At 50.3% G+C, this 26029-nt stretch overlaps 1 protein-coding gene across 6 annotated transcripts in view; it reads right to left on the reverse strand.

Moving 5' to 3' along the window:
* Positions 1-8126: 8126 nt before the first annotated feature.
* Positions 8127-26029, reverse strand: part of AUTS2 (activator of transcription and developmental regulator AUTS2) — a 1185004-nt gene continuing 1167101 nt past the window's right edge. For all 6 annotated transcript variants that reach the window (XM_070461290.1, XM_070461291.1, XM_020869794.2 and 3 more), the window contains 8 exons: positions 25105-25176; positions 23185-23214; positions 21240-21311; positions 17905-18046; positions 14647-14724; positions 13561-13644; positions 11912-12134; positions 8127-9555 (listed from right to left, as the gene is read on the reverse strand). In XM_070461290.1, coding sequence (XP_070317391.1) covers positions 8292-9555; positions 11912-12134; positions 13561-13644; positions 14647-14724; positions 17905-18046; positions 21240-21311; positions 23185-23214; positions 25105-25176 — 1965 coding nt within the window. In that variant the 3' untranslated portion in view covers positions 8127-8291. The remainder of the gene's footprint in view (positions 9556-11911; positions 12135-13560; positions 13645-14646; positions 14725-17904; positions 18047-21239; positions 21312-23184; positions 23215-25104; positions 25177-26029) is intronic.

Consider the following 26029-nt stretch of genomic DNA (forward strand, 5'->3'; position numbering starts at 1 on the left):
GAAGGCAGGGTGGGGGACTCTCCCCTGCCCTCTGGAGAGTGAGTGGAGGCTGCAGCATGTAAATGGTGCCCCGTCTCAATTCCAGGATGTGTAAGTGGGCTAGAGAGAAATGCTCAACAAAAAGAGGAATTCGGCTGCCACCGTGGAGTCCCTGGAAGTTTGCGTATAGGTAGAATCTGCCCTCACAGGCAAGACCTTTGCTACTTGGCCCCCAAAGTTCTTTCTGAATCTGGCTTTGGGGACTCCTTTCTGGCCTTCTCTCAAGCATCACTTGCACTTCCCCGTTTTTATCTTGGCATTTCTTTTATTCCTTGAACATTAGCAAATAAAATCCTATCCAGCCTTAAAAACACAATCTGTTTGAATTAATAGATTACAAATCCGTTAAGTCCAGTCTCTTGCCTTCTTTCCTTTTTGATGTGAGATTACCGAGGAGCATGATGGCTTTACCTGGCTTCAATCCATCATATCCCTGGTTGCAGCTCTTCCCTCAGGCACCTTCCAGAAGGAACTTGGAGGCGCCGTCACCTGGCTGTTAGCAGGAGGATTGCAGGGGAAGCAACCGGAGACAAAGACACATCTCCCACTCTCCAGGTGGAAGCCTGTCCGAGCAGAAGGGGATTGGGGAAAACTCAGGAGCAAAGGAGAACTGGGTTGCAGCCATACCCGGCTGGAACAGAAGGCTGCGTTTCATTAACTCAGCGTTCCTGAAAACGCCTTGCTGCCCATCGGCCTCGCTCAGGGGCTCTTTCACCACAGTCCTCACTTTTCACTGGTTTATCGCTGTCTGTGCGCCTTCCCTCGGATGTAAGCCCCCGGTGGGGTGGGGGAGGGGGAGGAGGAGCCTTGTCCTCTTGGCTCCTGCTGTAGCCCTAGCTCCTAGCAAGAACCTGGCCAACAGGATGCCCTCCTGGTGTCTCAAATAGATGAATGTCCATTTACTCTACCCCCACTAATGGATTCGGGAACCTTTGCTGCCATGAGGGGTGTGTGAACCACAGCAGGTGGCATCTTAGTTGCATTAATACAGACCCACTGGGGTAACAAGCTGTCTGAATGGATGAAAATTCCGCATTACCAAGGACTTCTGAGGACTGTCCGTTTATCGCCTGGAATTTTAGTTCTACTTTAATAATTAGATACGAGCATACTTTGTTTTCAAAAATGCGATTAAACACTTGCATGTGTCCACAGTCACAAATGGCCCACTGACATCCAGCTAACATGTACGGAAACCGTGGAGGGTGGGTGTGGGGCCCTGGGAGTGATGTGGCTGCAGGCAGCTCAGGGCATGTGGCCCCGTCCGGAACTGAGGCTCAGTGGGGTCACGACTTCTGGTTTATGAATGTGAAATTACTGAATTCTAAGGTCGTTCTGGATCAGATAGGACATCGTGTGGGCTGCTTTGGACCACACAAGCCGCTAATCTAAAAAACAAAACCACAGATATACAGACTTGGATTAATCACAATCCTTGCCTCATAGCATATTCTGATCATTGAGCCATGCACAGTACTTTTGTTTCTTCCCTCCTTCCTTTCCTTTGCAGGCCAGCAGTTGGCAGCCTCTGGAATACGCATGGTGTTAATTACCAGTGAGAGTTAAGTAGGTAAACAGTGTCCGTGCAGTTGCTGTCTGTGGGACAGACTAACTCGGCCAGCCTCTTCTCGGTGGTACCACAGGGCTACTATGCAGGCTCTGGAGAGGGGCTGCCTGGGTGTGTATCTAAGTTATGTGCCTAAACACTGCGAGTCACCTCATCTCCATGCGTGTTGTCGTTCTCACTGTCCAGTCGGGGTCACACCTTGTAAGGCTGTTGAAAACATCAAGGGAGACAGTCCATGCGGAAAGCACTCTGTTAACACTGGCTCTTGTTTTTACTGCTAAGGAGAGGTGGCCCTCTGTGCCGTTTCCAAACAGATAGTGATGCGCCAGTCTGTGATGAGAACTGGCGAGAAAGCCAGGAGAGACGGGGAAGCAGGAAGTGCCTTTCTGTCTCCTACAAGGCCACCATCTCTGTGATCCAGCAGGATTGTGGGTCAGGCTGAAAAGTCAAGAACAGCTTCTCCCCTGGATTCATTTTCTGTCGCCTCAGTGATTCTTTTTGCAGCCTTAGGCCAGAACTTCACCTTGAGCTTTTCACAGTCTGAGCCAGTGGTTCTCAAGCTTGGTCGCCCAGGAGAATCGCCTGGAGGGTTGGCGAAGACCCAGATTCCTGGGCCTCACTCTGTTACGGATTCAGGTTAGAGGTGGAGGGCTGACACTCTGTATTTCTAACAAATCCCCTGCTGTTGATTCTGGCCCACACTGTGAGAACCACTAGACTAAGCAGTGAACTATGAAGGGGGGTGGGGGTGGGCGGGGAGACAAGGAACAGTCAGGGGAGGCTTCCTGGAGGGGATGGTCTTCAGAGTAAGCCTCAGTGTGCTAGATGAAGAGACCACAGAGGGAAGAGAGAGACAGGTGTGAAGGGCCAGGGTGTGCTGGGAAAGGCCGGAGACCCCAGGCACCAGAGGGGCAGGCCTTTGAAGGGCGGCTGAGAACCCAGGCTCCCTCTGGCGTCCTCTGTGAATAAGGGATGGTGTGGAGCCGGGGAGCACAGCTGGCGGCAGCGTGGAGCGGGGTTTAGGGAGTCAGGTAAGAGGACAGGGTAGCAGTCCTGGGAGCAGAAAGCAGCCTTGGCCCCCTGCCCACGTGACATCACCCTCCTTCCGAGTCTGGAGGATTTCTTGTGTGATGCTACTTTCAAAGCAGGGGTGAGACCCATGATTCCAAGGGCGTGAGATGAATTAGTGGGTGTGACCAGCATTGGAAAGAAGGAATAGAAAGAGGACAGAGTGAAAAACAGAGCTCACCGCACACAGCAGGAGTATTGCTTCATCAAACCTGTGTCGGGTGTGTGCGCAAGCCCTGCATCATGATGTACGTGCGTTACAGTCAAAAAGGTCTGAGTCAAAGCTCCGTGCAGTCTTCCAGTTCAAGGAGCCAGCCCCGGTGTGGCCTCACCGCCCCCCACCCACCGTGTGTACTCAGGCATATCCGACTCTCTGCGACCCCCATGGAGCCTGCCAGGTTCTTCTGTCCATGGGATTTTCCAGGCAAGAGTTCCAGGAGCAGGGGTGCCATTTCCTATTCCAGGGGATCTTCTTGGCACAGGCCTTGTCTGGGGCACATGTTGTTCAGACCCCGCCTTGAGAAGCTGACCTTCCTACAGTAGAGAAGACAGGGCCCCGCAGAACCTCAGGACAGGAAGGGCTGAGAGGAGGGTGCGGGAGGGGAGCTCAGAGAGCAAGCTCAGCCCTCTGAGGCTCCTGGGGGTGGGGGGGGGAAGATGACCTTCCTACAGTAGAGAAGACAGGGCCCCGCAGAACCTCAGGACAGGAAGAGCTGAGAGGAGGGTGCAGGAGGGGAGCTCAGAGAGCAAGCTCAGCCCTCTGAGGCTCCTGGGGGTGGGGGGGCAGGCATCAGCATGAAACGGGCTCTTGGGGAGGCTTCACGGAGGTGGCTTTGAGACTGACCTCAGTCAGTGGTGCAGCTCACAGCAGGGCCTTGAGGAAGAGACCCTGAAGATAAAGGCAGATATAAAGTTGCCAAGAAGCAAGGGGAACTGAACAGGGTGTGAGAAAGTAAACAGGTTTTCAAAAGTGACCTGACAGGTCCATCCACAGCTCGACAAATGACCCGGTTTTGCTCCTTTTCAGGGCTGAGTAATATGCCATCACATATACACACCACATCTTTATCCATTCCCGTCGATGGACATCTAGGTCATTTCCAGGTCCTGGCTGTTGTGGCTAGTGCCGCAATGACCACTGAGGTGCACGCGTCTTTTTGAACTACGGTTTTCTCAGGGTATATATATGCCCAGTGGTGGGACTGCTGGGTTATTCAGTAGTTCTCTTTTTAGTTTAAGGAACCTCCATATTGTTCTCTGTAGTGGCTGAATCAATTTACATTCCCACCAACAGTGCAAGAGGGTTCCCTTTTCTCCACACCCTCTTCAGCATTTATTATTTGTAGATATTTTTGAGAGAATTAAAAAAAAAAAAAAGAGTAACCAGAGGCCCAAGAGAGAGCAGAGTCCAAACAGTTCGAAGAAGCTGTAAGCCAACTCATTTAAGTGACCTCTAAGGAAACTGAGGCCCAGGACCGGCCAAAGACAGTGGCCCTGAAGGCTTGTGGCCCAGGGCTCTTCCTGGCCACAGTGCATCTCCGAACACCCGCTCAGAGGTCGAACCCCACGTCGTCTGCATCGGGATCAGCAGCCATTGTGGGTAGCACAGTAGGTGGGAGCCCGATTGTGCCAATATCTCAGATGCTGCCGCCAGACCCTGCCCGCCCCGACCGGGGGAGAAACACCCAGGCCTGAGTTAGAAGCCCTGGAGCCGCCATGTCTGCAGATCTTTAACAAAGGAGCCTCATGATACTGCAGCTGAGTGGTAAAAAGGAAAAGTGATTTTGTCTTTTGTGGGGACTGTTCTCTACACCAGCTCCAGGACCTGCATACCAAAACCTGCCTGCTTTTAGGTCTTGATTTATTCAGATGGTCTCATTTTACACATTAGGAAACAGTTCCAGAGAAGCTGTGATTTTAATGTCAGTAAGAACAGAAGCCAGGAGGGTGGCTTACACCAGGCTGTGGCTTTAAGGTCCTCATCGGAGGTTCTGTCTGGTGTGAGAACTAGCTTTGTACTTTTCAGCAATTTCGTCCCACAGAATTGTCTTTGATATTATTTTTTATCTGATAAATACCTTTGTTCTCTTGAAAGGAAACTTTCCATGTCTAAGAAATTGCTCAAAAAGTCATTTTTTTTTTAATAAAACAAAGTTTTAAAAATAACATGTGAAAAACCCCACGTCACTTTGGTCATCTTTTCTTCAACTGATTTAAAGGCACTGAGGCCAAGTTTGTGCCTCAGGACAGATATACACACACACACCTTGGGCACCCACTGTGGTACAACTAACGGCAGCGTCTTTTTACGCTATATTCGTATATGACATCGACAATCATGTCTCATTTCCTCTCATCCACCTTGATTGAGGCAAAGAGGATCAACAGCCAACGCTGTTGTGAATATCCATCTGGAAATGGTCATTATTGCAGCATCATATTCGTTCTTTCACTTGTCATGTACCATTAGCAGGTAACAAGATTACTGTGGGTCTAAGACTGTGGAGATAATTAGAGCAGCTATAGGTTAGCAGGAAATCAAGTTGTGCTGGTACCAATCAGTGCTGGGGAGTAGACGCAATTAGAGGGAAAATCTGCAAAGGTCTTGAGAGGAATAAGGCCCGGGGGATTCAGTACCGTGACTGACTTGACAGTAACTTTCGGTCTCGCATTGCAAATAGTGGCCTGGAAAAGAGTGGGAGAGCGGGAGTGGGGTGGTCTGCCAGCAAGGCCAGGGATGGTGCGGGTTTGGAAGGTCTCAAGAACTGCCTGATTTGGAATAACAGTGGTTATCATGTTTTCCAATCTACTAGCCTTTCTTCAAGTTATTCTCTCCAGTCTGGGAGCTGGGTATTAGCATAAGAGCAGGGTAAAGGGGGCGGCCTTCATTCAAGCCCAGCATCAGCTTTCCAAGCCTGGGAGTCTGGTGCCCCCAACCAGCCGTCTTCCAGAGCCCCCTGTGCCAACGCCACCCGCCTCTGCCCGTGAGGCTGCAGGTGTCCTCAGCCTAGACCCCCAGCCCCCCTTTTCTAATTCTCCCAACAGCAGCCACCCACATCCTGCTAAAGCCGGCCTGCCTTTGTTTCCTCCAGTTAAGACACAAACACTCATCATCCATCATATGGACACCAGGAAGTTTAACAGATTTTACATCTTGAAAAGACAAAACAGGTTTTAGAGGATGAGGGAGAGATCTGCAAGCTGATGAGGGTTATGCCAGGTAATTCAACAAAACACAGGAAAAGACAGGGACATACCTGGAAGGCCTGAAGTAACGCACAACAGACCGAGCCCACAGACTGCAATGTGAAGAACAGGCACACGCCGGCTGTCGGCAGAGGCGCTCGATGAGATGGCATCAACGCAGATGAACCACACGCTGAGATCTGAAGGATGTGCGGGACACAGAGGGCGCTGGCTAACTCGGCCTGCATATACATCCCCTACGAAATCCGAAATTCCCTTCCCAGGACTCAGCTTAGAACATACAATCAAAACAAACCAAGCACTCCTGACTGTACGGAGGGCAGACATTTACAGAGACTAACCGGCAGAGGCTGCGTGGGTCAGAGAGGGCGGCCAGCCTTCCGTCCTCACTCAAGGGTTCGAGGTGCTTCTCTGCTTCCAGGGCCTGGGCTGTCTTGCAGGCTCGGCTTCTTCCCTAGGTAAGGATGGCCACCCCACACAAACAGGCAGCTGGAAGCTTGGTTCACATTTTTTAATAACATGGCACAGTTTACATAACACAAGAAGGCTCCGCCGATGAGAACATGCTGAAGACCCAAGTCGCTCCGCGTTTCTTTTCACACAGGATCTAGAAAGGACTTTATTACATACAGGAGGAACGGCGAAAAGGTCTGTACAGAACAATCTCTTTACAATACTGAAGCTACCACTACGGTTCCAGTGTACATATTCCTTGGATTTTTTTTTTCCTTTTTAGTTGTTGTCTTAAAAAAAAAAAAAACACTGCACAACATTTGGAATTCACAAAATCTGAAGCTCACAACTAAACCTTCAGTTGACTACTAAAATAGATCTCTCTGCTTATTAGAAACAATGGTCTGTAGTTAACTTTTTTTTTTTGCAAAAACAGGATAACAACGTCAGATAGCACTTTAATATACTAGAAGACCAAATGGAACTAATTTTATTTCATACATATATTTTACAGTCCAGTAGACAAGATATATTGTATCTCTGCTAGTAAAGTCATATTCTCTCCAAATTAGGTAGACAAGAGGCTGACTGTATGATAAAAGTATCATGAAGAGACAGTAAGATTGATGCAAAACTCAAAAACACACGCACACACAAGACCATCTCTCTGCCTGCCACCTTTCGCCCTCTGCAGCGCTCCCTGGCCCCACAAAGCTGACCTGCTTCGGCTCCTCCTGGACTTGGTTACCGACGGGAACACGGTGAGTCATGCTAGGGAACGTGCTCCTGAACTTCATCAGTTATTGAATACAGTGAAAACATATCCATCATCTGAGAAAACTCAAAGCTTTCTTTCAGGATCTGTTTGGGTGCAACTGAATCTCATTACAGAACGAGGAGGGGTGTACAGATAGGAAACAGGACGCACTGAAAAACGCATGGTTCCCACAGGAGGGGTGTGTGAAGTCACGTGACGGATGGTGACGAGGTGCTGGCGGCCTGTTTGTGTCCCCTGATTTTGGCATCTGACCACTCCCATCCTCCCCGGCCTACACTCTCCTCTCCCCACCCCTACATGCACCCAAGGCCCACAAGCAGCAACTTCAGATGCAAAGTTTCAGCCTGGGGGTCCAATTTGCAAAATCAGGTGTTATTCTCCATTTGAAAAAACAAGCAAGGAAAACAGTCTTATCACGTTAAGTGCTTGTTCAGGGAAAATATGACCTTAAGTATGTTGTAAATGGACTTGAAAAGGCTCCTTTGAGTTAGGCGGGCTTTTGTGAAAAGCCCTAACATTCATTGCATAGTTGAAGGGTTTAGCTGTCTAGAACAATACATGGGGAACACAGCCAAAGCTGGCTGTGCTTGCTGATATTAAGTCTGCAAATAGCACATTTTAAGAAGTATTAATGTATTATGTTACTTAATCTTTATCTATTTACATCTGTACAAAGTAAAGCTTTCATCTTACCCTTTTGCATATATGAACCATTAGCTCATGAAGCAACAAGCCCCCCCCACCTTTTTTTCTTTACATAACTATGTACACGGCCTTCCCTTCTCACCCCAAAGAGCTCTCTGCATGATGGATAGTGTGGACTCTTGTCTGCTTCCCCCCACCCCCCCAATGATCACCGCGTCGGTGTGTGTGTTGTCATCTTAACTGTTTTGGTTCAAATCAAAAAAAGTTTTATATGACAAACCAAAAGAGTGGGGAGACGTGAGAACGTATGAATCAGCTAAAAGATTTGAAAAATTTCAACAGAGAATATACAAAAAACATTTCAAAATCTGCACCGAGTCTATACATTTTTTTTTTTTATACACAGGGAAGCGCTGGGGGCTCCCCACCCGCGCTGGAGACGCGGGCCTGGCCAGCGCGCGCGGAGAGCAGGCCCGCAAGCCCGGCGCTGCGCGGCCCGCGGGCCTCTGTCCCGCCGGGCGTCCCGTCCACTCCTTACCGGGCTTCGATGTCCTTCAGCGTGTGGGAGGGAGGCCGCTCCCTGATCTCGGCGGACAGGGGCGTAGTCCTGCGGGGGGACACGGGGCGGCCCCCCAGCGTGGAGATGAGCGGGGGCGGCGCGCTCAGCGCCGCCGTCGGGGGCGTCTTGTTGAGCAGTCCGTTCTGGTGGCCCGCCGTCGGGCTGATGCGCGGGTAGTGCATGCTCGGCAGCCCCGGCGTGAGCAGCCCCGGGTGCGGCAGGTGGCCGTCCAGGGAGGCGGGGTGCACGGGGTGCAGGCGCGGGTGCTCGTAGTCCTCGCGGAGCACGTGCAGGCGCTCGCGCTCGTCCAGGTGCGCCCCGCGCTCGTGCTCCCGCCGCGCGTCCACCGCCAGCGGGGGGTGGTGGTGGTGGTGGTGGTGGTGGCTGTAGTCGTGTGGCTCCCGGTCCCGGAAGGCGCGCTCGGCCTCGTACAGCCGCGGGGCCGAGAGCCGGTGCAGAGGGTCGCTCCTCAGCAGGAAGTCCCTGCCCAGCGGGTCTCTGCGGTGCATGTCCAGTTCCCGGTAAGGGTCCCTTAGGGGGTCCCGGATGGGGTCCCAGTGGAAGGAAGGGTACGGGAAGCGCTCCCCTCCCGTGATGGGGCTGAGGCCCATGAAGGGCGTCATCATGCGAGTCCTGTCCAGGCCGCCGATGCTGTTCATGGGGTGGATCCCGGGCATCCCCACGGCCACGGGCATGGAGGCCAGGGGCCCCGGGTGCACGCCGGCCGAGGAGCTGGGCGGCGGCGGCGGGGGCGGCGGCTCCGAGGACCGGTGGGTCGGAGGGGCCTCGGGGGCCAGGTCGTGGTCCTCCTTGCGCTCCTCCTTGACCTTGATCTCGGCGCTCTTCTTGGGGTTCTCGTAGGCCGGCTCGCCCTTGCGCGGCTCGGCGTCCCGGCTGGCGGCGCTGCCCGGCCGGGCGCTGTCGGCGGCGGGCGCCCGCGCGTAGGGCGACGGCACCCGGGCCAGCTGCTTGGCCTCCTCGCCCACGGCGCGGCCCTCGTGGCCGTGGCCGTCCTTCTCGGCCAGGGGGCCCTCCTTCGCCTTGTGCTCGTCGGCGCCCAGGTCCTTGCGCGATTCTGAGTGCTCCCGCTCCCTGTCCTTGCACTTGTCTTTCTCGCGAGCCTCGGTGCTCAAATGCCCCCTGATCTGCTCGCCGGAGCTGCGGCCGTGTCCCAGGGTGCTCACCGGGAGGACGGGGGCTGGAGAGGGGTGGCTGGAGTGTCTCTTCTCGACGCTTTCCCTGCGGAGGAGACGGGACATGGGGAGGCAGGTGAGCTGGGCTGCTGGCCGCCTGATGAGATGGCTGAACGGGCCGGGCAGGGCTCAGCTCCCTCGGTCCCCGGGATGGCCACCGTGCCTGAGGTGCGGCCCATCCGGCCACCTTGACCTGACTGGCCTAGACTCCAGAGGAGGCTTGAGGGGGTGAAGCCCGAGGGATGCGGGGTGGGAGAGTGTGAGGGGGCTTAACTCTGTGTATGTAAGAGGCACCGACCTGAATCAAGACCAGGAGGAAGGACTTTCAGAAACCTGAAGGGACCAGGGAGGTCAGTGATGGGGCCATGCGGCCGCCTGTCTCAATTCTCAGGATCCAGAATCAAGTTCCAACACTGCAATTCTGAGCCAGCCAGAGAGCACAAGCTGAGGATCATGGGAAAATCTCTCTCCTGACAGCAGGAGGAAGGGCTGGTTTCAGAGTAAAGGCAGCAGGTACAGGGCAACCAAGATGCAGCCCCAAGGGGCTCGAAAGGAAACCAGTTTCACAACGCTGGGGTCGCACAAAGCACCTCTGCCTTAGGAAAGAGAAGCCGGGATCTGACACCAGAAGAAGAAGCAGGTCCAGAGACATGAAAGCTAAGGGGCTGGTGGGGAGTCAGTTCCAATCTGTGAATGGAAGTGTGGAAGGAGAACTTGAGAGGCCTGTCTTGGGTGGGGTTTAAGAATACAGGACACACAATGGGAGGCGACAGAGGAAAGTGAGGGAGAACATGGCGAGCTGAGACCAGGAATCTGGGTGTTTTAGGGATGGCCTGCGACAGGAAGTGGGGGAAAGCAAGATGCCTGGGGGGCCCAGAGGGTGAGGGTGCCCCGCAGAGAGAACTCAGGCTGCCCTGACAAGTTTTTGTTTCTAGACAATGTGCAGAGGCTAAGATGACGACCATCTTTAAGAGGTAAGAATAAAGAAAAGTGTATTTGAATTTCCTAACTTGCATCCAAAAGGCCATTGTGAGTCCATCTAGAGCAGGTGTTCCCCCCCACCCCCAGCCAGGAATTGGCACCCGTCTATCTGTGGCCTGTTAGGAACAGGGTGGCATAGCAGGAGGTGAGTAGCAGACAAAACTGAGGCCCTCTCTGCCTGCTTGCCCCCGGGACCACAGAAAAGCTGTCTTCCACAAAATTGGTCCCTCGTGCCAAAGAGACTGGGGACCACTGATCTAGAGAGCTCCTGGTCTAGGGGCGGCCCCTCCAGGGGCACCTGCTCTGGCAGCTCAGAGCTGTATGTCATGTCCTAAATGGCCCTCCCATTGGCTGGGAGATTTTTACCATGCTGTCCTGAGGAAAAAACTCACTTTATAAGAAAGAAATCTCTTACTTAGCATGATGGCCTATGATGCAATAGCTACTTAACCTGCTGCATTTAGAGCCTCCAAAGTTAAAATTCTTTTAGATTGCTATGAAACACATACATATACACACACATACATGCACACAACACACAGTCAATAAAAACAAAAGATTTGGATCGTACTGGAGACTTAAGGTCCAAAAGGGAAATGTTATTAAGTATTTTCTGTCAGGTGTATCTCGTGTAGTCCTTGCTAGTTCCTTCAACATGAAAATACCAAGAAAGGGAGGCAGGCAGGAGGAAGGCCCTGGCAAGAATGCTTATGACATTCTTCAGAAAAAATACTCTTTTCTTTTTGAGGCACGGACTACCACGTAAGGAGATAAAAACGGTTAGTAAAATGAGTTATCCACTGGTGACAGGAAACCCAAATTGCCTGGTGAGGTTTCTTTCAATCTGGGTTAGCAAAAGCTTAGCGGTCATCTGTGAGCCCAGGATTTGAGTTTGAACAAAATTTGAGAAAAATATGATGAGACGATGCAAAACATGGCTTTCTAACAGAAAACAAAAAGAAAAGGGGGAGAGAAAGAGAGAGAGCAAAAAACCTATGGATGAGTCAATGGACTGCACGAACTTGAAAGCAAATATGGTGTTGATTCATGCCGTGTGTGTCTGGTCCAGGCTCCAACTCACTACCTTTTCGAGAGTGGTTTCTGTTTGGAGACACTAGGGCTCGCAGGGGGCTGGGTGTGGACACTGCTGCTGAGCCGGGACTCGCTCGCTTTGTATTGGACCTAGAATTGCGATGCTGGCCTGTGGTCATGAGGCCCGGCGGGCTGGAGGGAGAAGGGTCTCTGGGCTCAGGGCATGGTGGTGGCGGTGGGAAGGAGGGTCGGGGGCGCCGTCCCGGCTGCGTGAGGGGCCGGGGCTACAGCTGAAGCTCAAGGCTGGGCTGGGGGGGGATGGTGGGGGGCCGGTACTTGGCACAGAGGGGGCTCCCCCATCGGGACTCGAGAGCGGGTTCTTTGCGTACCTTTCTTTGTCATCTTTACTAACGGAGGAGTCTCGTTTATCTACATCTCTATCTCTGTCATGAGCTGCAGCGGACGCGCTACGCTCCAGCTCCCCTGGCTTCAGCCAGGGCGGAGGGGTCGGGAACGACGGAGGCGTTCGGTGCAGCCGGTTCCAGGGCTCGTGAGGGTTGCTAAAGCTCTGCACACTGGGGCCATCCTTGTGGCCGAACACTGAGTTGGGTGCTGAAATGGTGAAGTGGAGAACAAAAAAGGTTTCAGAGAAATTATATAATCCGCCGTAATGAAGGTACTTACCAAAAAACTTTTAACAGCATTCAGAGTTAAAATGAATACATATTATTGGGAGCTGGAAAAGGAAAGGAGATTAACAGATTCATTAGAGGAACGCGTCCTACACTGGAGAGGTTAAGTAAGCTCACAGCTTTTCTTTTTTTTTTTTTTTACCCAAAGGCAAAGGGGCAGACGGGGGTGGAGAGGGGGAGATTAGAAAGGAAAGGGTCTCAGCATCACTGGCTCACACCTGTCAGGCGCACGTAGAGGTCCCGAGCATGCAGGAGGGTGGATGTGGATGCTGTGACTTGGGTTAACAGCTCAGTTCAGAGGAGAATCTGTGGTTCTTTTCTGCCCACCACGACCCTGTTTATATAACACAACTGCTGCCCTGTCCACAACCTCAGTGACTGAAACCAGCATCAGCAGAAGCCAGAGTCCTGATCTAAACAGACACGGAGGGTCTCCAGGCTCCGTGGACCTGGGATGGACCTGCCTCCTAAGTCTCCTGCAATGGAGGGCAGGACGTGTGGACAAGACACGCTGATGCTGAGTGCATAAAGGGTGTTTAGGCAGACTTCTTTTCTCTGTAAAGTCTTTACGGAATTTGTTACAATGCTGTTTCTGCTTTATGTTTTGATGTCTGTCCCACCAGGTATTGACTCCAAACCCGCCGCTGCATTGGAAGGTGACGTCTTAGCCACTGGATTACCCTTGACTTCTCAGTGGTGGAAAATGACAGTCTTCCTCGATGTTGCCCTCTCTGGACTGTTCGGAGCCTGTTTCCTATTCTTCAGTGTGTTTTCTCACTTCCACCAAAGCAAGATGAAATTTAAAAGCTGTCTTCACGTCTAACGGGGTGGCTGGTGGTAGTGGTGCAGTCGCTATGTTGTGTCTGACTCTGCCACCCTGTGGACCGTAGCCCACCAGGCTCCTCCGTCCATGGGATTCTCCAGGCCAGAATACCGGAGTGGGTGGCCATTCCCTTCTCCAGGGGATCTTTCCCACCCAGGGATCAAACCCGGGTCTCCTGCACTGCAGGCAGATTCTTTACCACCGAGCCACCAGGGAAGCCCATGTCTAATGAGCGCTGTGGCTAAAATCGGAGTGGGTAGAGATGGAATAGGATGAAATTATGAACTTTAGCAAACTCTGTGGCGTTCAACTGACTACCTTTCCTGACCTTCAGGAGCATAGATCGACAGCGGGCTGGAGGTTGGTTTAGACCTAACTGCACCGACTGGGCTTGCTTTGGCAAGGATATAACCTCAATTTGTTTCCCAAAAGCGTGGTTTCCTTTCATCTAGAATGTCATCGAGCCATTGACAGATCAGAGGAGATAGTTTAAGGCAGATGATAAAAATTTAGAGGTACTCACTAACTGAAGGATTTCCAAGTCCCCCGAAGGCATTGCCACCAACCGCTGCCAGGCCCGTGAACGTAGACGGCCGATTAAAAGGCTCTGCAGACGAGATTGGGAAGAAGGGCAAGGTTGTAGGGCTCTGCTGAGTGAGGCAGAGAAGGTTCCTGGGAAGGCAGTGGGGGCCCCTTGCCACATGTATACTCAGACCTGATCTGTCTCACTTCTCCCACCAGATTATGCAAAGGGTTTTTCGTCCTTTTGGATGTGGGCACTGGGTTAGCTATTTCCAGGGACTGTGCTGCGTACACGTGAGATCCTAGTTCCCTGACCAGCGATCACGCCCGTGCCCTGCTCCTTGGAGTCTTGACCACGGGCCCGTCAGGGAAGTCCCCCCACCTCTCTCCTGCTGGTGGGGAACATTACTCAAGCCACAGGGTGCTCACATGTCTCCCTGCCCGTCTCTCCTCCTCTCAGGGACAGAGGTTAAGATGGCAGCTTAAAATCTCCTAATGGAACGCTGAGGTCACACGTACCCTACACCCTGTGGTCGGGCGTACCCTTGCCCACATGTGCTGGTGCACGTGTGAAAATACCAAATAAATAAAGGCCACGAATAAAGCCCCTTTCTTAGGAAGAGCTCTATGAATTGGGCTGTGAAGTGATTAAAAAATAACAGATACTATCTCTACATAACATCAAGGTGTCTTTCTCTCTACCTCCAGGGGTGCCCTTTCACGGGCAAGAGTTCACCGTCTTCTCCGGTCAGTGGGGACAGGCTGCTGTAGATGGGGATTCCCTGAGATGCCAGGGCTTTCACCCTCTGCACCCCGAGTAACCCCATAGAGAACCCCACACGGACCTCCTACTTGCAGAGCCCGGTGTAAGAGGCGCTGAACTCCTAGAGAGGGATGGTTTGGATTCAAACATCTCTGAGGTCACCTCCACCTCCTGACGGTAAGTGACGTACCGTCACTTAGATTAAAAGGCTCTGCAGATGAGAGTCCTATGTAGGACTATGGCCTGCTAGCCAGGAAGTGCAGCAGGAACGCAAGTTTTCTGAGACACACACGTCAGTGCCCGTGCATGACGGACACAACTCACCGAGGTGGGCCGCGGGGTTCAGAAAGTTGCTATGATGGGGGGGCGGCCCAAACGGGGTCCCAGGTGGGTGTGCAGCGCCTGGGGGTCAAACAATGGAGTTAGCTTTCAGAGGAAGCCCACGTCTGGTGCTGGCCAAAAGGTTCATTTGGATTTTTCCGTATACTTTTACGGGAAAACCTGAACGAGTTTTTTGGCCAACCCAATACAACGCCACTGGCTCCTGGTCCCCTAAGACCCCCTGCAGGGAGTATGTTAAAGTAAGAACACAGCTGAAGTCCACCCAGGCAACACTCGGAGACAGAGACACGTGCCTGTCAGGGGCGGACAGGAATTCAACCCCTCTTCTCTTTCCTGGCTGGGCTGCCCACTACTGAAAAGAGGTCTTCCTTTCTGAAGACGCCGATGCACAGCATCGCAAATGTGGACAAACCACCAGTGGGGCAGGCGGTTCTACTGCCTGAGTCTGGAGAAATGCCGGGTTAAAACCGGGAAGCAAGGTTCTTTACTGACGGACTAGGAGCTGTGACCACATGCCCTCCATCTCTCCAGGGGCAGCATCTGGCCTCGGGCTCCCTTCTTCAGAGACACCTCTTGGGGGGTGAGACTTTCACTCTGAGAGACACCGTCTAATCTGGGCGCAGGAGCGGCCAGCACAGAGCTGGACTCCGGGCTGCGCTGCTTGGGCTTCTGCACAATCCCTTTTCCTGAGAACGTGTTAGCTGTCACGGACCTGCATGGAAGGAGAGGCCAAAGCTGGACCCTGTGAAACGCACTGTGAGTTATGTCAGGTTGTGGGAGACGGAGGCCTCCAGCCTCCCCATCTTCAGTGCCGGGAAAAGCCAGTTTCTTCACGTGCTCTTGGACACCGATCACCCTGCAGCCCTGTTACTCTTTACTTCGCCTGCCAGGGAACTCGGGTCTACCTCAGCGTCTTTCCTTTGGTTTCCCTTTCCTCTCCTTTATGCCTGGCCTCTGTCCTCTGTTGCTGTTGTTTAAGTCGTGTCCGACTCTTTGCAACCCCACGCACTGCAGCCTGACCAGGTTCCTCTGTCCATGAGATTCTCCAGGCAGGAAGAGTGGAGTGGGTTTAGTCATTTCCTCCTCCAGGGGATCTTCCTGACCCAGGGATCAAACCCAGGCGGATTACTTATCACTGAGCCACATGGGAAGCCCCATGTACTTCCTTAGGAAGCCTCAAATCCTTCTTTTGAAGGAAGAGAAAGACAGTGTGCACATGTGCATTAGGGAAGGATGATATTTCCAAAAGCTGAGGGCCTCCACCTGGCGTGTGTGTCGATGGGCAGCTAAGGAGGCAAGTTCTCTAGAAGGCAGGCCTGGCTCGAGACGAGAGGTAGGCCAAGGTCATCTGAAGAAGCCCCCTTAGTTTACTTCAGGCACTAGTGCCCAACAGCAAGATCAAAGTGGCTGAATTTTATACTTACCAGTTGAAAGTTTCACCAAATACCCATTTTGGGAAAACTTCAATAGAAGATTACCCTCCAGAATGGAAGTATAAACAGGGTCGGAATAGATTTACTAGTAACTGTTCCAAGAATCCCTTGCATTTTGACTACGTTCCTAGAAGCCAAGTATAAATTCCTTCAGGAACGTAGATTAAGTGGAGGAGAGTTGATCCTTCAACACCCTATTAATTTATGTTTCGGGATTTTCTTCCCCAGCCTGGAAGGGTCCTGGAGGAAAGCACACAGCAGAGAACAGAGCCACAGCATCTCGGCATCAGAAGGCACCTGCGGAGTCCTCTGTACAGCCCTCAATGGATGTATTCTCCACTCAGAAAGTGCGAGCATGACACCCACCTCCACACAGTGAACACAGCCCAGCGTGTTCATTAGCCCTTAACAGTGTTGCCAGCTAAATAACAATTTGGCTGCACACTGTCTGTGTAGTACAAGCTAATTAATGCTTTGAAGAAAATCAGAGCTTTGCTCAGTGCAGGGTCCCCAGGGGTGCCCCAGAGTTCCAGAATTATCAAAGCAAAAGCAGCCAACTTGTCTGCTGGGCTAAAATGGAAGCCAGGGAGAAACCTCTCTGTTTCTGTCCAAAAAACTGTTCTTCATGTAGCCCTGTCTCAGTGCCTAGATGCCATGGTAACCTAGCCTTTGAAGCTATCCCTCAAAAGAAATGACAGAAACCTAAGACCTTAGCAAATTCCATCTGCCCTCAAGGGTAGGGTCCCCTTGCTTTGGGGACAAGGCCCAGTAGAATGATGGGCTCTTGGAGTGTGTGGGTTATTTCTTTCTTCCTGAACAGAAGAGCCTTGGGTCCACCAAAAATGAATCTTGGATAAAAGCCTAGGAAGGCGGCAGGCAGGATGGATGTGAAACTTACTCACTAAGGACTAGAAACAGGGAGCCGCTTGAATATGCATGTCCAGGGCAAGAAATCTATCCTGCGTAGTGGGTAGGAGGTGATGGGGCCAACCATTAGGATGCGCTCAGCATTGTCACTTAAGATCACGACCTAGGGTAGCCCTGGGCCAGGCAGCGTGCGCTGAGGGTACTTTTAGGAAAGACTTTGATAGCAGTAGGGTGGCTCTTGTCTATCTATTACTCCTGATGGCCGCTGCCTCTGTCTGCAGTTCCTGGGGCAGGACTGGGCAGGGACCTGATGCAGGGACGATCAGGGACCACTCTGGCACACCCAAGAGGCACCTGGGAGTGTGTGATCTCAGAGGTTAATACATGATCTCTTGTCCCCTAAATCTCCTGCATCATTACAACCAACCAGGCAAGAATGTTAAGTTCTGTAGCAGAGAAAACCAGCCACCAACTAATTCACGCTCTCTGACACCACACCAGTGGCGGCTACCTTCACTTGTATGTTTATCCTCAGACCCTCAGAGGGCATAACCGAGCACTGCAGTGCGAAACCCCCGACTGCTCTGTGGGCAGGGACAGTGGCATTGTTTCCTTCCCAGTTACCCTCGCGAGCTCTCTTGATCTTTCTCAGTAGCATCTGACACTTATGAGTTACAGTGGTTTAGTAGAGAAGCAAATAACAAGCTGAAGCAACACGAGTCCCTGAAGGGAGACAGGGTCTTTCTCCTTCTTTCGTGGAGGTGGAGCATCCATGGAGAACACTCCATCTCCGGTAATGTGCTGTGATGCTACCTTGCAAACTGGCATCACATGCTGTTTTGGGGGAGTGACTGTGAATAGCAGCCCAGAGTTCAGACATCACTCATCTAGCTACCCGAGAGCTACCAATCCCAGCTCACCCCTGCCCCTCCGAACTTACCAGCGGCAGAGAACAAAGTTGAAGGCCGTGCCAGGTCGTGGGGGTGGTGGATGGCTCCAAAGAGGCTGGGGCCTGGAGGACGGCTCAGGAACTCAGGCTTCAGGCCAAAGTCCAGCTTGTGTGGATCTGACTGCATCTGCTTCTACAGCACCAAGGGAGGGTGCGGGGAGGAAAGGATGGAAGCCCAAGAGAAACAGTAGGGAAGAAAGATATTAATGAGGAGACTGAGAGTCAACTCTGAATAGTGCATTCGGGCTAGGGGCCATGGGTCAGCTTCAGGTCTACACCTGCTGGGAGAACATAGCAACCCACAAACCATGTAACCCTCAAATGCCAGAAAAGCAGGTCTGCCTCAGAGGGGCCTGTGGCTCGCAGCAGAAATGTTGAGGGGCAAAACTCATGCTCTGTCTTTGAGGTTACACGGTTTGAGACTTAGAACCATATCCTAGCTCCTTGAACCACCACCGTCCCTAAGTAGTTTCTGATTTGCTGCAAAGGTTCATTTTAGCAAGTTTTTAAATGATAGTATTTTAAAGCTCATTTTATTGGGAATTCTGCATGAATAATCTGCTGTGTAAATTAATTGTTTAATGACTCTTTGCTGTGCTCTAATAGATCACAGTACATTAGTAGCTGAAAGTTATGAAGAAATATTTGCATGCCTACAAGCTAATTTCAAATGATCGTTGTTACATTATTTTTAAAGAAACAAAGAGAAACCAAGTAGGGATATTAATGTGACTAATAGGGGCTTTGGGCACAGTGACCCCAATCATCTGAGGAACAGCTCAGGCCAGACCAGTGAGCCTTCCAGAACCTCTCTTGCTGTGAAGTCCTTTCTGTCAATTGCAATCACTCTATTTCCTCCTATCAGTATATCCACCCCCGAGCTCACCTTTCTTGGAGACTGTAGAAACTGGCTCCCAGTCTTCCCCCTGCTTCCTTCCCTGGCCTCACTCTGGACGCTGGCAGCCTCTCCTAGAGCATGGGTCCAGGCTGCCCCCACCTTCGTGATTCTCAATAGCCTTCTCTGTATTGGCCTCACACCTCCCCTGATAAGCGCCGATCCCTGACCCGGGTCTGAGGCTCCCAGTCTCCCGCTGCCTCGCCTTCTCTCTGAGCTCTCCAGCCTCCCAGGCCTTCCCCACGTTCTGACCCTCACCCTTCCCATCTCAGACTCATCGGATGCTGTCTGTCCTTTGGCCCCGCTCCGCCCAACTCCATCAGGCTCTGCCACAAGTAAATCCCTGTCCTAGCACACAAAAACATCAACACAGAGGCATCAGATCTGACTTGTGTGAGGATCGGAGACGAGAGGGTTTGCCATCCCCTGGAGGCTGAACCCTACTGTCCTGCAATCCCACTCATCCCTTTTACCCACCCAGACCCCTCGAGCCAGCAGCAACACCCCGGGAGGCAGACAGCACATTCTCCATTTTTCCTGCACACACTACTGAACTCTGAGCAACAAGACTCCAGAAGAGAGTCCAGCCTTGAGCTTGCAGCAGTAAGAACCTGCGGGTGCTGGGCTTTCCCTGGAAGTAGCTGGTGAGCGGCTAGAAGAACAAGTAAAATGAACATCACAGAGAAAGAGGACCAGGCCATTTCTGCTCTGATCTACAAGGAATTCTCTCATGAAAGTCCCACTATCAAGCAGTAGCCATTCCCCCCTCCCCAAAGCTGCTAATCCACTATGAATCTATAAAAATCTTCTGGCTGCCTCCTTTAATTTGGTTGCCAAATTATTCAGTGCTAATACTCCATGGTACACAGCACAGTTCCATTAACCACAACTTAGGTCCATGAAGCAAAATGGAGCTTGGGGATTACAGAGAATGTGCTGGAAAGGGAAGATGAACAGTTATCTCCTGTGCAAGAGGTCTTCCTAATTGAATTGGGATAATGAACGCTGGAGTCGCTGGGGACGTTCTCGGGGAAAGGAAGATGCTGAAGTGATGCCTATAACATCCTTCATCGCTTTTAATCAAAGAAGTTACAAGGAGGATGTGTTTTACCCACCGTTCCACTAACCACGTCATCTAGAGCAAAAGTGAAATCTAGTTAGCTCTTTCAAGTACACGTATTTTTTTCAACGAAGCTAAACCACAAGGTTTCTAATTAAACCTCGCCTAACACTAACGTCAAGGAGAACAAAACTCACCGATGGGAGATTCTGAGAAAGAGGAGGTATTTGGCACCAAAGCAAGATATCTTTGCAACCTCATTCACTGAGGGTGACTTTCACTTCTAACTATGTTGGGTTTTTAAAAATTATTTAACCATTAAAAAAAACCCTTGAGATGACTATCTCTTCTGACTTCTTTTTATATTCTGATCATGGCCCACCACATGCTGTTGGGACTAAAATCTTGTTCATGAAAAAATAGCTTCCAATGGAAGGTTATTGGAATTACTTAACTGGTACAGTTACACAGATTGTAAACACCCAGACTGTAAAATCTGGATCTGTCCCTTACTTTGGTGCCTAAGTTGACCAGTGATGTCCTATCTGGTCACCTGCAGAAGATCTGCATCTCTCTCTTGTATCATCATCAAACCCTGGTAAAGCATGGAACCTATTCATCTATCTGATGAAAACATAAAGCAAATCCTCCTGAGTTCAGATAGGGTAACCAGCAGTCAGTGGTTCCAACAAACACTGACTGTCATTGGACTTCTGGCACTGGTCATCAAGAGGATGAAGGAGAGATTGGATAGGTCACTGCCAACCAAATACCACTTTAGAAGAGGAATTTAGAACACTGAATTGCTAATGGACGTACCATATACGCCTAAATCAGTAACGTCATATAGGGCATAAATTATCACTTTTCAAAGCCATAAGATGAATAACAATAAGGTCCTATTGTGTAACACAGGGAACTATACTCACTATCCTGTATAAACCATGATGGAAAAGGGAAAAATTTTTCTAAATGTTGGGGGGGTGGGAAGAATATACCAACTTCTATAGAGAACTTTTCATGTACACCTCCTCTTAGATCCTAAGTATTTCCCATACTAATAATACTTGGTCACTCTAATTAGATTCCTCAAACCTTTATTTCAGGATTTCATCTATATTTAAGCTCTTTGGATCAATAAGATGACAAAATCATTAAAAAAAACCCCAAACCATCAGGATATTATCAGTGTGCTTCTGTTTTGTTACTTTGCTGCTGCTTTCCCTAATTAATAGTAAGATTTCTGAATAGCTTTTCCAAGGGACCTGATCCTGCCTGCCTGTGGGTCTTCAGACTGTTTCATTGCTTTCTCGATCGGGAGATCACACACCCAGAGCCCACTCCCCCCAAGACTGGGCAGGCGGGACTGACCTTGACTTTCTGTTGGTGGTGGTAGATCTGCCAGGCAATGTGAACGTGCATCGCGCACCACTTTCCTGGTTTCTGGAACAAAAAAGCGACGTGGTCAGAAGGAAGACTTTCAGGGAAAAAAAAACCCACACAACCCTTCCATTTCCCCAGAGCTGTCAGCAGATTTTGGCTGCAGAAGCTTTCTTTTCCATGAAACAAGAGGGCTTTGTCCCCTCCAAGCGCCTTTTCTCCGCTGCAGCCCGGGACCCAGGCCGGAGGAAGCCCCCCCTGGGTGGGTGGCATGTCTCCTCCCACAAGAGCCCGAGCTGGCGGCCACTCCTCAGAAAACCAGCCCTAAGCAGGACCTCCCCGGTTACCAAGGATAACGTGGCAAAACCCGAACCCCACTCTGTGCCTCCTCTGTCTCTTTTTTGGCGCCAGCTGGCAGGCCTGGTGGAGTGAAGCCCTGTTGAACAAATGTGGCCAGGCTATATAATGCAGATTGGCTGTTCAGAAGAGCTAATTAGTGAATGTCTGTGAACCAGTTTGAAAACGAGAGGGGACAGAACCTGTGTCACCTCCCCCAACACTGTTTTTAAAAAAAAAACGAAAGCAGAACAAAGAAAGCCAACACATTCTCAGTGAAGCCCAGTTCCTGAAGTGCTTCACTAAGAATCAACTGCCATTCATGTTGAGCGGCACTGTTCATTTCCAAGCAGAAAACAGAACAGAAAGAGGTGAGAACTCATGCCTTTCCTCCTCTCTCGGCCTCTGCAGAGACTGAGTGCCTGTCCCGCCCTCTGGGAGGACGTCAACTCCTATGTCCAGCTGGTTCCTGTCTTGCTTTCTAGGCTGGGGAGTAGCCGCGAGTCTGTCTCGCAGACTCACCCGAGGGGGCAGGACCGCCTTGTCCCACTTCACTTGTGTTCCTGCTACACGGTCTACCCACTGGCATCATCGACTCAATGGACATGAGTCTGAGCCAACTCTGGGAGGCAGTGAAGGACAGGGAAGCCCGGCCTGCTGCAGTCCATGCGGTTGCAGAGAGTCGGACATCGCTGAGCGACTGAACAACAGCCTACCGTGAGCTCCAAACACGTGCTCAGTAACCACAGGATGGATGAGAAGAAACACGGCCCCGTTCCCACACGGGCAAAGAGCAGATGCGTCTGGTTTCTATATTAAGGCACTGTTTCTGAACATTAAGTCACTTTCACTTGTGAAATATCTATTTAAATCCAAGTTTGAGCTCAGCTCTCTTGTAATGAAGTTATGAGTCGTCTGAAATCACCTAAGTGATGACACCATCCTTTCTCCCCCTTTGGAGAAATTGAATTATCTGAATAGATGCACTAGAAAACGGTTAAATAGAGAAATCCACTATCCATCCCTCTTCATCCGCCATCCCTCACCACCCCCCCACCTCCCATGTACACCAGTGAAGTCAGCATTCATCCAGAGGTTATCTGCTGGCCAGGCTCCAGGCCTCTCAGAACAAACCAGTGCTCCGAGGGGCCCTTTTATGCACCAGAGAAAAAGGTCGAGTGGCTGTGACAAGTCAACATTACTTAGTGCAGAAAGAGGCAGCCACCAGCCAGAATAGAGAGAGCTGGTATGTATTTCCTCGGTGCTAGAGAAACAAGAGAACCCAGAGGAATCCTAATCTCAGCCTAGTTCTAGCCCTTCCCTGAAGTCTCCGTGAGTCAAACCTCTTGCCATCACTAACAAGAGAATCTGAGTTGGATTTTATCAGCCGGCTTTACCTTGATGGCCCGGCTCCCTCCAACACGCAAAGCGAAAACCATGGAGGCCATTTTCAGTCACACGCTCTTGAAAACCCAACCACTGTCTTTTCAACCTTGTCCTCCCGCGTTTCCATGGCGTGTTTCCTTGTAATGGATTTGTATTTTTAACCCTCGGGGAGTCAACAGCGGTTGCAAAACAGTTCTAGGAGAAGCTTTCTTACCCTTAACATAGGTCTGAAAGGATCTGTCAACTGTGAAGAGAAAATGACAACTTGGTTACATGCCTGTCACTCAAACAATTGCTCTAATTAACAAATTTGTAGTGCTTCATTAGGAGGGGAAATTAAAATGTTAGAATTTTACTTTTAAATGAAGCCCTTTTAGAGAATAATTAACCCATTTTCACACGATCAAAAGTGCCAAGCATCCCCTCCCCCACCTCACAAGCCTTGGTACATCTACGCTGACGAGCCCCCGGACAAGTTTAATCAATAGCGATTTGCTCTCCGGCAAAACCATTTGCTCACATTACACATCTGAGGAGTTTCACTGTCTTGAGCAGCCCTTCACAACCTCAGCTAAGCGTCTAAGGGAGATGGCCTTCAGACTATAGACGGCTGGACACTAATAATAACTGGGGAGAAGCGTTCTTTCCAGACTATACAATAGAAATGGTCTATTTTTAATAATTATCACTGGCGGTATTAGACATTTTAGAGAAGTTCACTATCTAGATGACCTTATTTGCAAAGCAGAAACAGAGAACAAATGTATGGATACCAAGGGGGGAAGGGGGGGGAGCAGTGGGAGGAACTGGGAGACTGGGATTAACACATATACACTAATGATACTATGTATAATATAGATCCCTTGGAGAAGGGAATGGCTACCCACTCCAGTGGTTTTGCCTGGAGAATTCCATGGACAGAGGAGCCTGGCGGGCTACAGTTCACGGGGTCGCAAAGAGTCAGACATAACTAACACCTTCAATGAAATAAAATAGATATCTAACACTTTAATAAAAGCTACTAACACTTTCAAGAAAATAAAATAGGTAACTAATGAGAACACACCGTGTAGCACAAGGAACTCTACTTAATATACTGTGGGGACTTGAATGAGAAGAAGTCCAAAAGGGGGGCAACATATATGTATATATATTTCATATATACGAAGCTGATTCATCTTGCTGTGCAGTAGAAGCTGACAGAGCATTGTAAAGGAACTTTACACATTTTATAATCCAATAAAAATTAATTAAAATAAATAAAATGTAGTTCATTACACAAAAGTTCATATAAGTACACAGTTGAGTCATATTATGTATCTACCTAACTCTGGTCATCAGTTTCAGATAACCTTTGCCCTTACCTGGGGTCAAAGACAATATTGTGAAAGGTAATTTTTTTCCCCCACATTTACTATGAAGATGGATAACAATCAATGAGACAAGATTATATCTGCTGTGTAACTTCAGATTCTTTCTGAGTTGGTCTGTGTTATGAATAAATAACACAACCGAAGTGTAATGGATATTTTATTTAGCTCCAGAGCACAAGAGGTTCCTTCCCACAGGAGAAATCGAGTGGCCGGAAGAGCTGTGTGAGCTCCAGAAAGAAAAGCGCTTACTGCTTCTCCATTCAAAGTGTTTTATGGCTTGTGTGCGAGAGATGTTAGGAGATGCAGACAGAGAAGGCGGCTTGGGGGGTGGGGGACCGCCCCAGCCTGGGCTTAGACCATAAGCCACCCTCTTCTCCCAATGCAAAGTCACTCCCCTGGCGTCGCATGGCCGCAGGAGACATTCTGTTTTCTAAGAGTAACTAGCTTAAGTGTTAGTCGCTCAGTTGTCTGCAACCCTTTGTGACCCTATGGACTGTATGTAGCCGGCCAGGCTCCTCTGTCCGTGGAATTCTCCAGGCAAGAATACTGCAGGGGGTAGTCATTCTCTTCTCCTGGGTATCTTTCTGATCCTGGGATCGAAACTGGGCCACCTGCATTGCAGACAGATTCTTCACCATCTGAGTCACCAGGAAAGCCCCTCAACCAGCATCTTCTTCCACAAAACAGAAGGGAGAGCAAAGGCAACAGGCACTCCGCGGGGCTGCCTGTCACCCTGGGGCCCAGCCCGACCTTGCACTTACCCTCGGGTCCTTTTGGAGAAGAGTGTGTGGGACCGTCCCAGGTCGGGTGGCGACATCGATCGGGTTGGATGTCTACAAAGTAATGAGACCACAGCTTAGGAAGCACATGACATGCGACATGAAACCAAGGTCTTCCTTTCATTCTAAAGGACCGAATTCAAGTGTCCTTTTTTGTTTGTTTCATTCTGGAATACAAGTGGATGGATCCATTTTCCTCTGAGACCCCAGATGCTCTTCATGAGGAACGCCCCCCCCCCCCCCCTTCCCCAGGGGACCTGACCAAAGCCTTCCCTGTCCCAGCGATGACATCTCAGGGCAGAGACAGCAGAGACGGAGATGGGAGCCCGGTCCTGAAATCAATCTTCTGTGTCCTTCACAAGCCCGTCACTGTGGGTTTTTTGCTTTATCACCAAGCAGTCCAAGAAATGCTTAAGTGAACATCAGTCTAACCTGCGGGACCAGGTGCTTCTCATCAGAATAACTGAGTGTGCTTCCCAGACATTAGGCTACCTCTCTACATTTTAACTGGCAGATGATAACAAGGAATTACATTCAGTAATTACTCATTAGCAGTGGTGGGAATGGGACAAGGGAACCTAATTTGGGGACCACACAGACCTACTGTTATGTCATTTTTAAAGTAATTCTGCACCATCTTTCCCATTCCCAGAACCATTCTTAAACAGCATTAATGATAACAACCTTATCTATAGGCTTTTGTCCTCTGAATGAACAACAACAAAAAGCCCATCGCAGGCACAAGGCACTACTTTCTAGTGGGCAAAGGATTTAGAATATTTTTCACCAGGTATTTTATTTAAGAAATCACAACTTCTATGAATCCCTTCACACCAGGAAGTTAACTCGTGGAAATAAAGAGCCCTCAGTTCAGGCACCAAGCTGGCCTACAAGAAGGGGAAAAAAA

This window comes from Odocoileus virginianus, chromosome 33, assembly GCF_023699985.2.
Source record: "Odocoileus virginianus isolate 20LAN1187 ecotype Illinois chromosome 33, Ovbor_1.2, whole genome shotgun sequence".
NCBI classification, from domain to species: domain Eukaryota; kingdom Metazoa; phylum Chordata; class Mammalia; order Artiodactyla; family Cervidae; genus Odocoileus; species Odocoileus virginianus.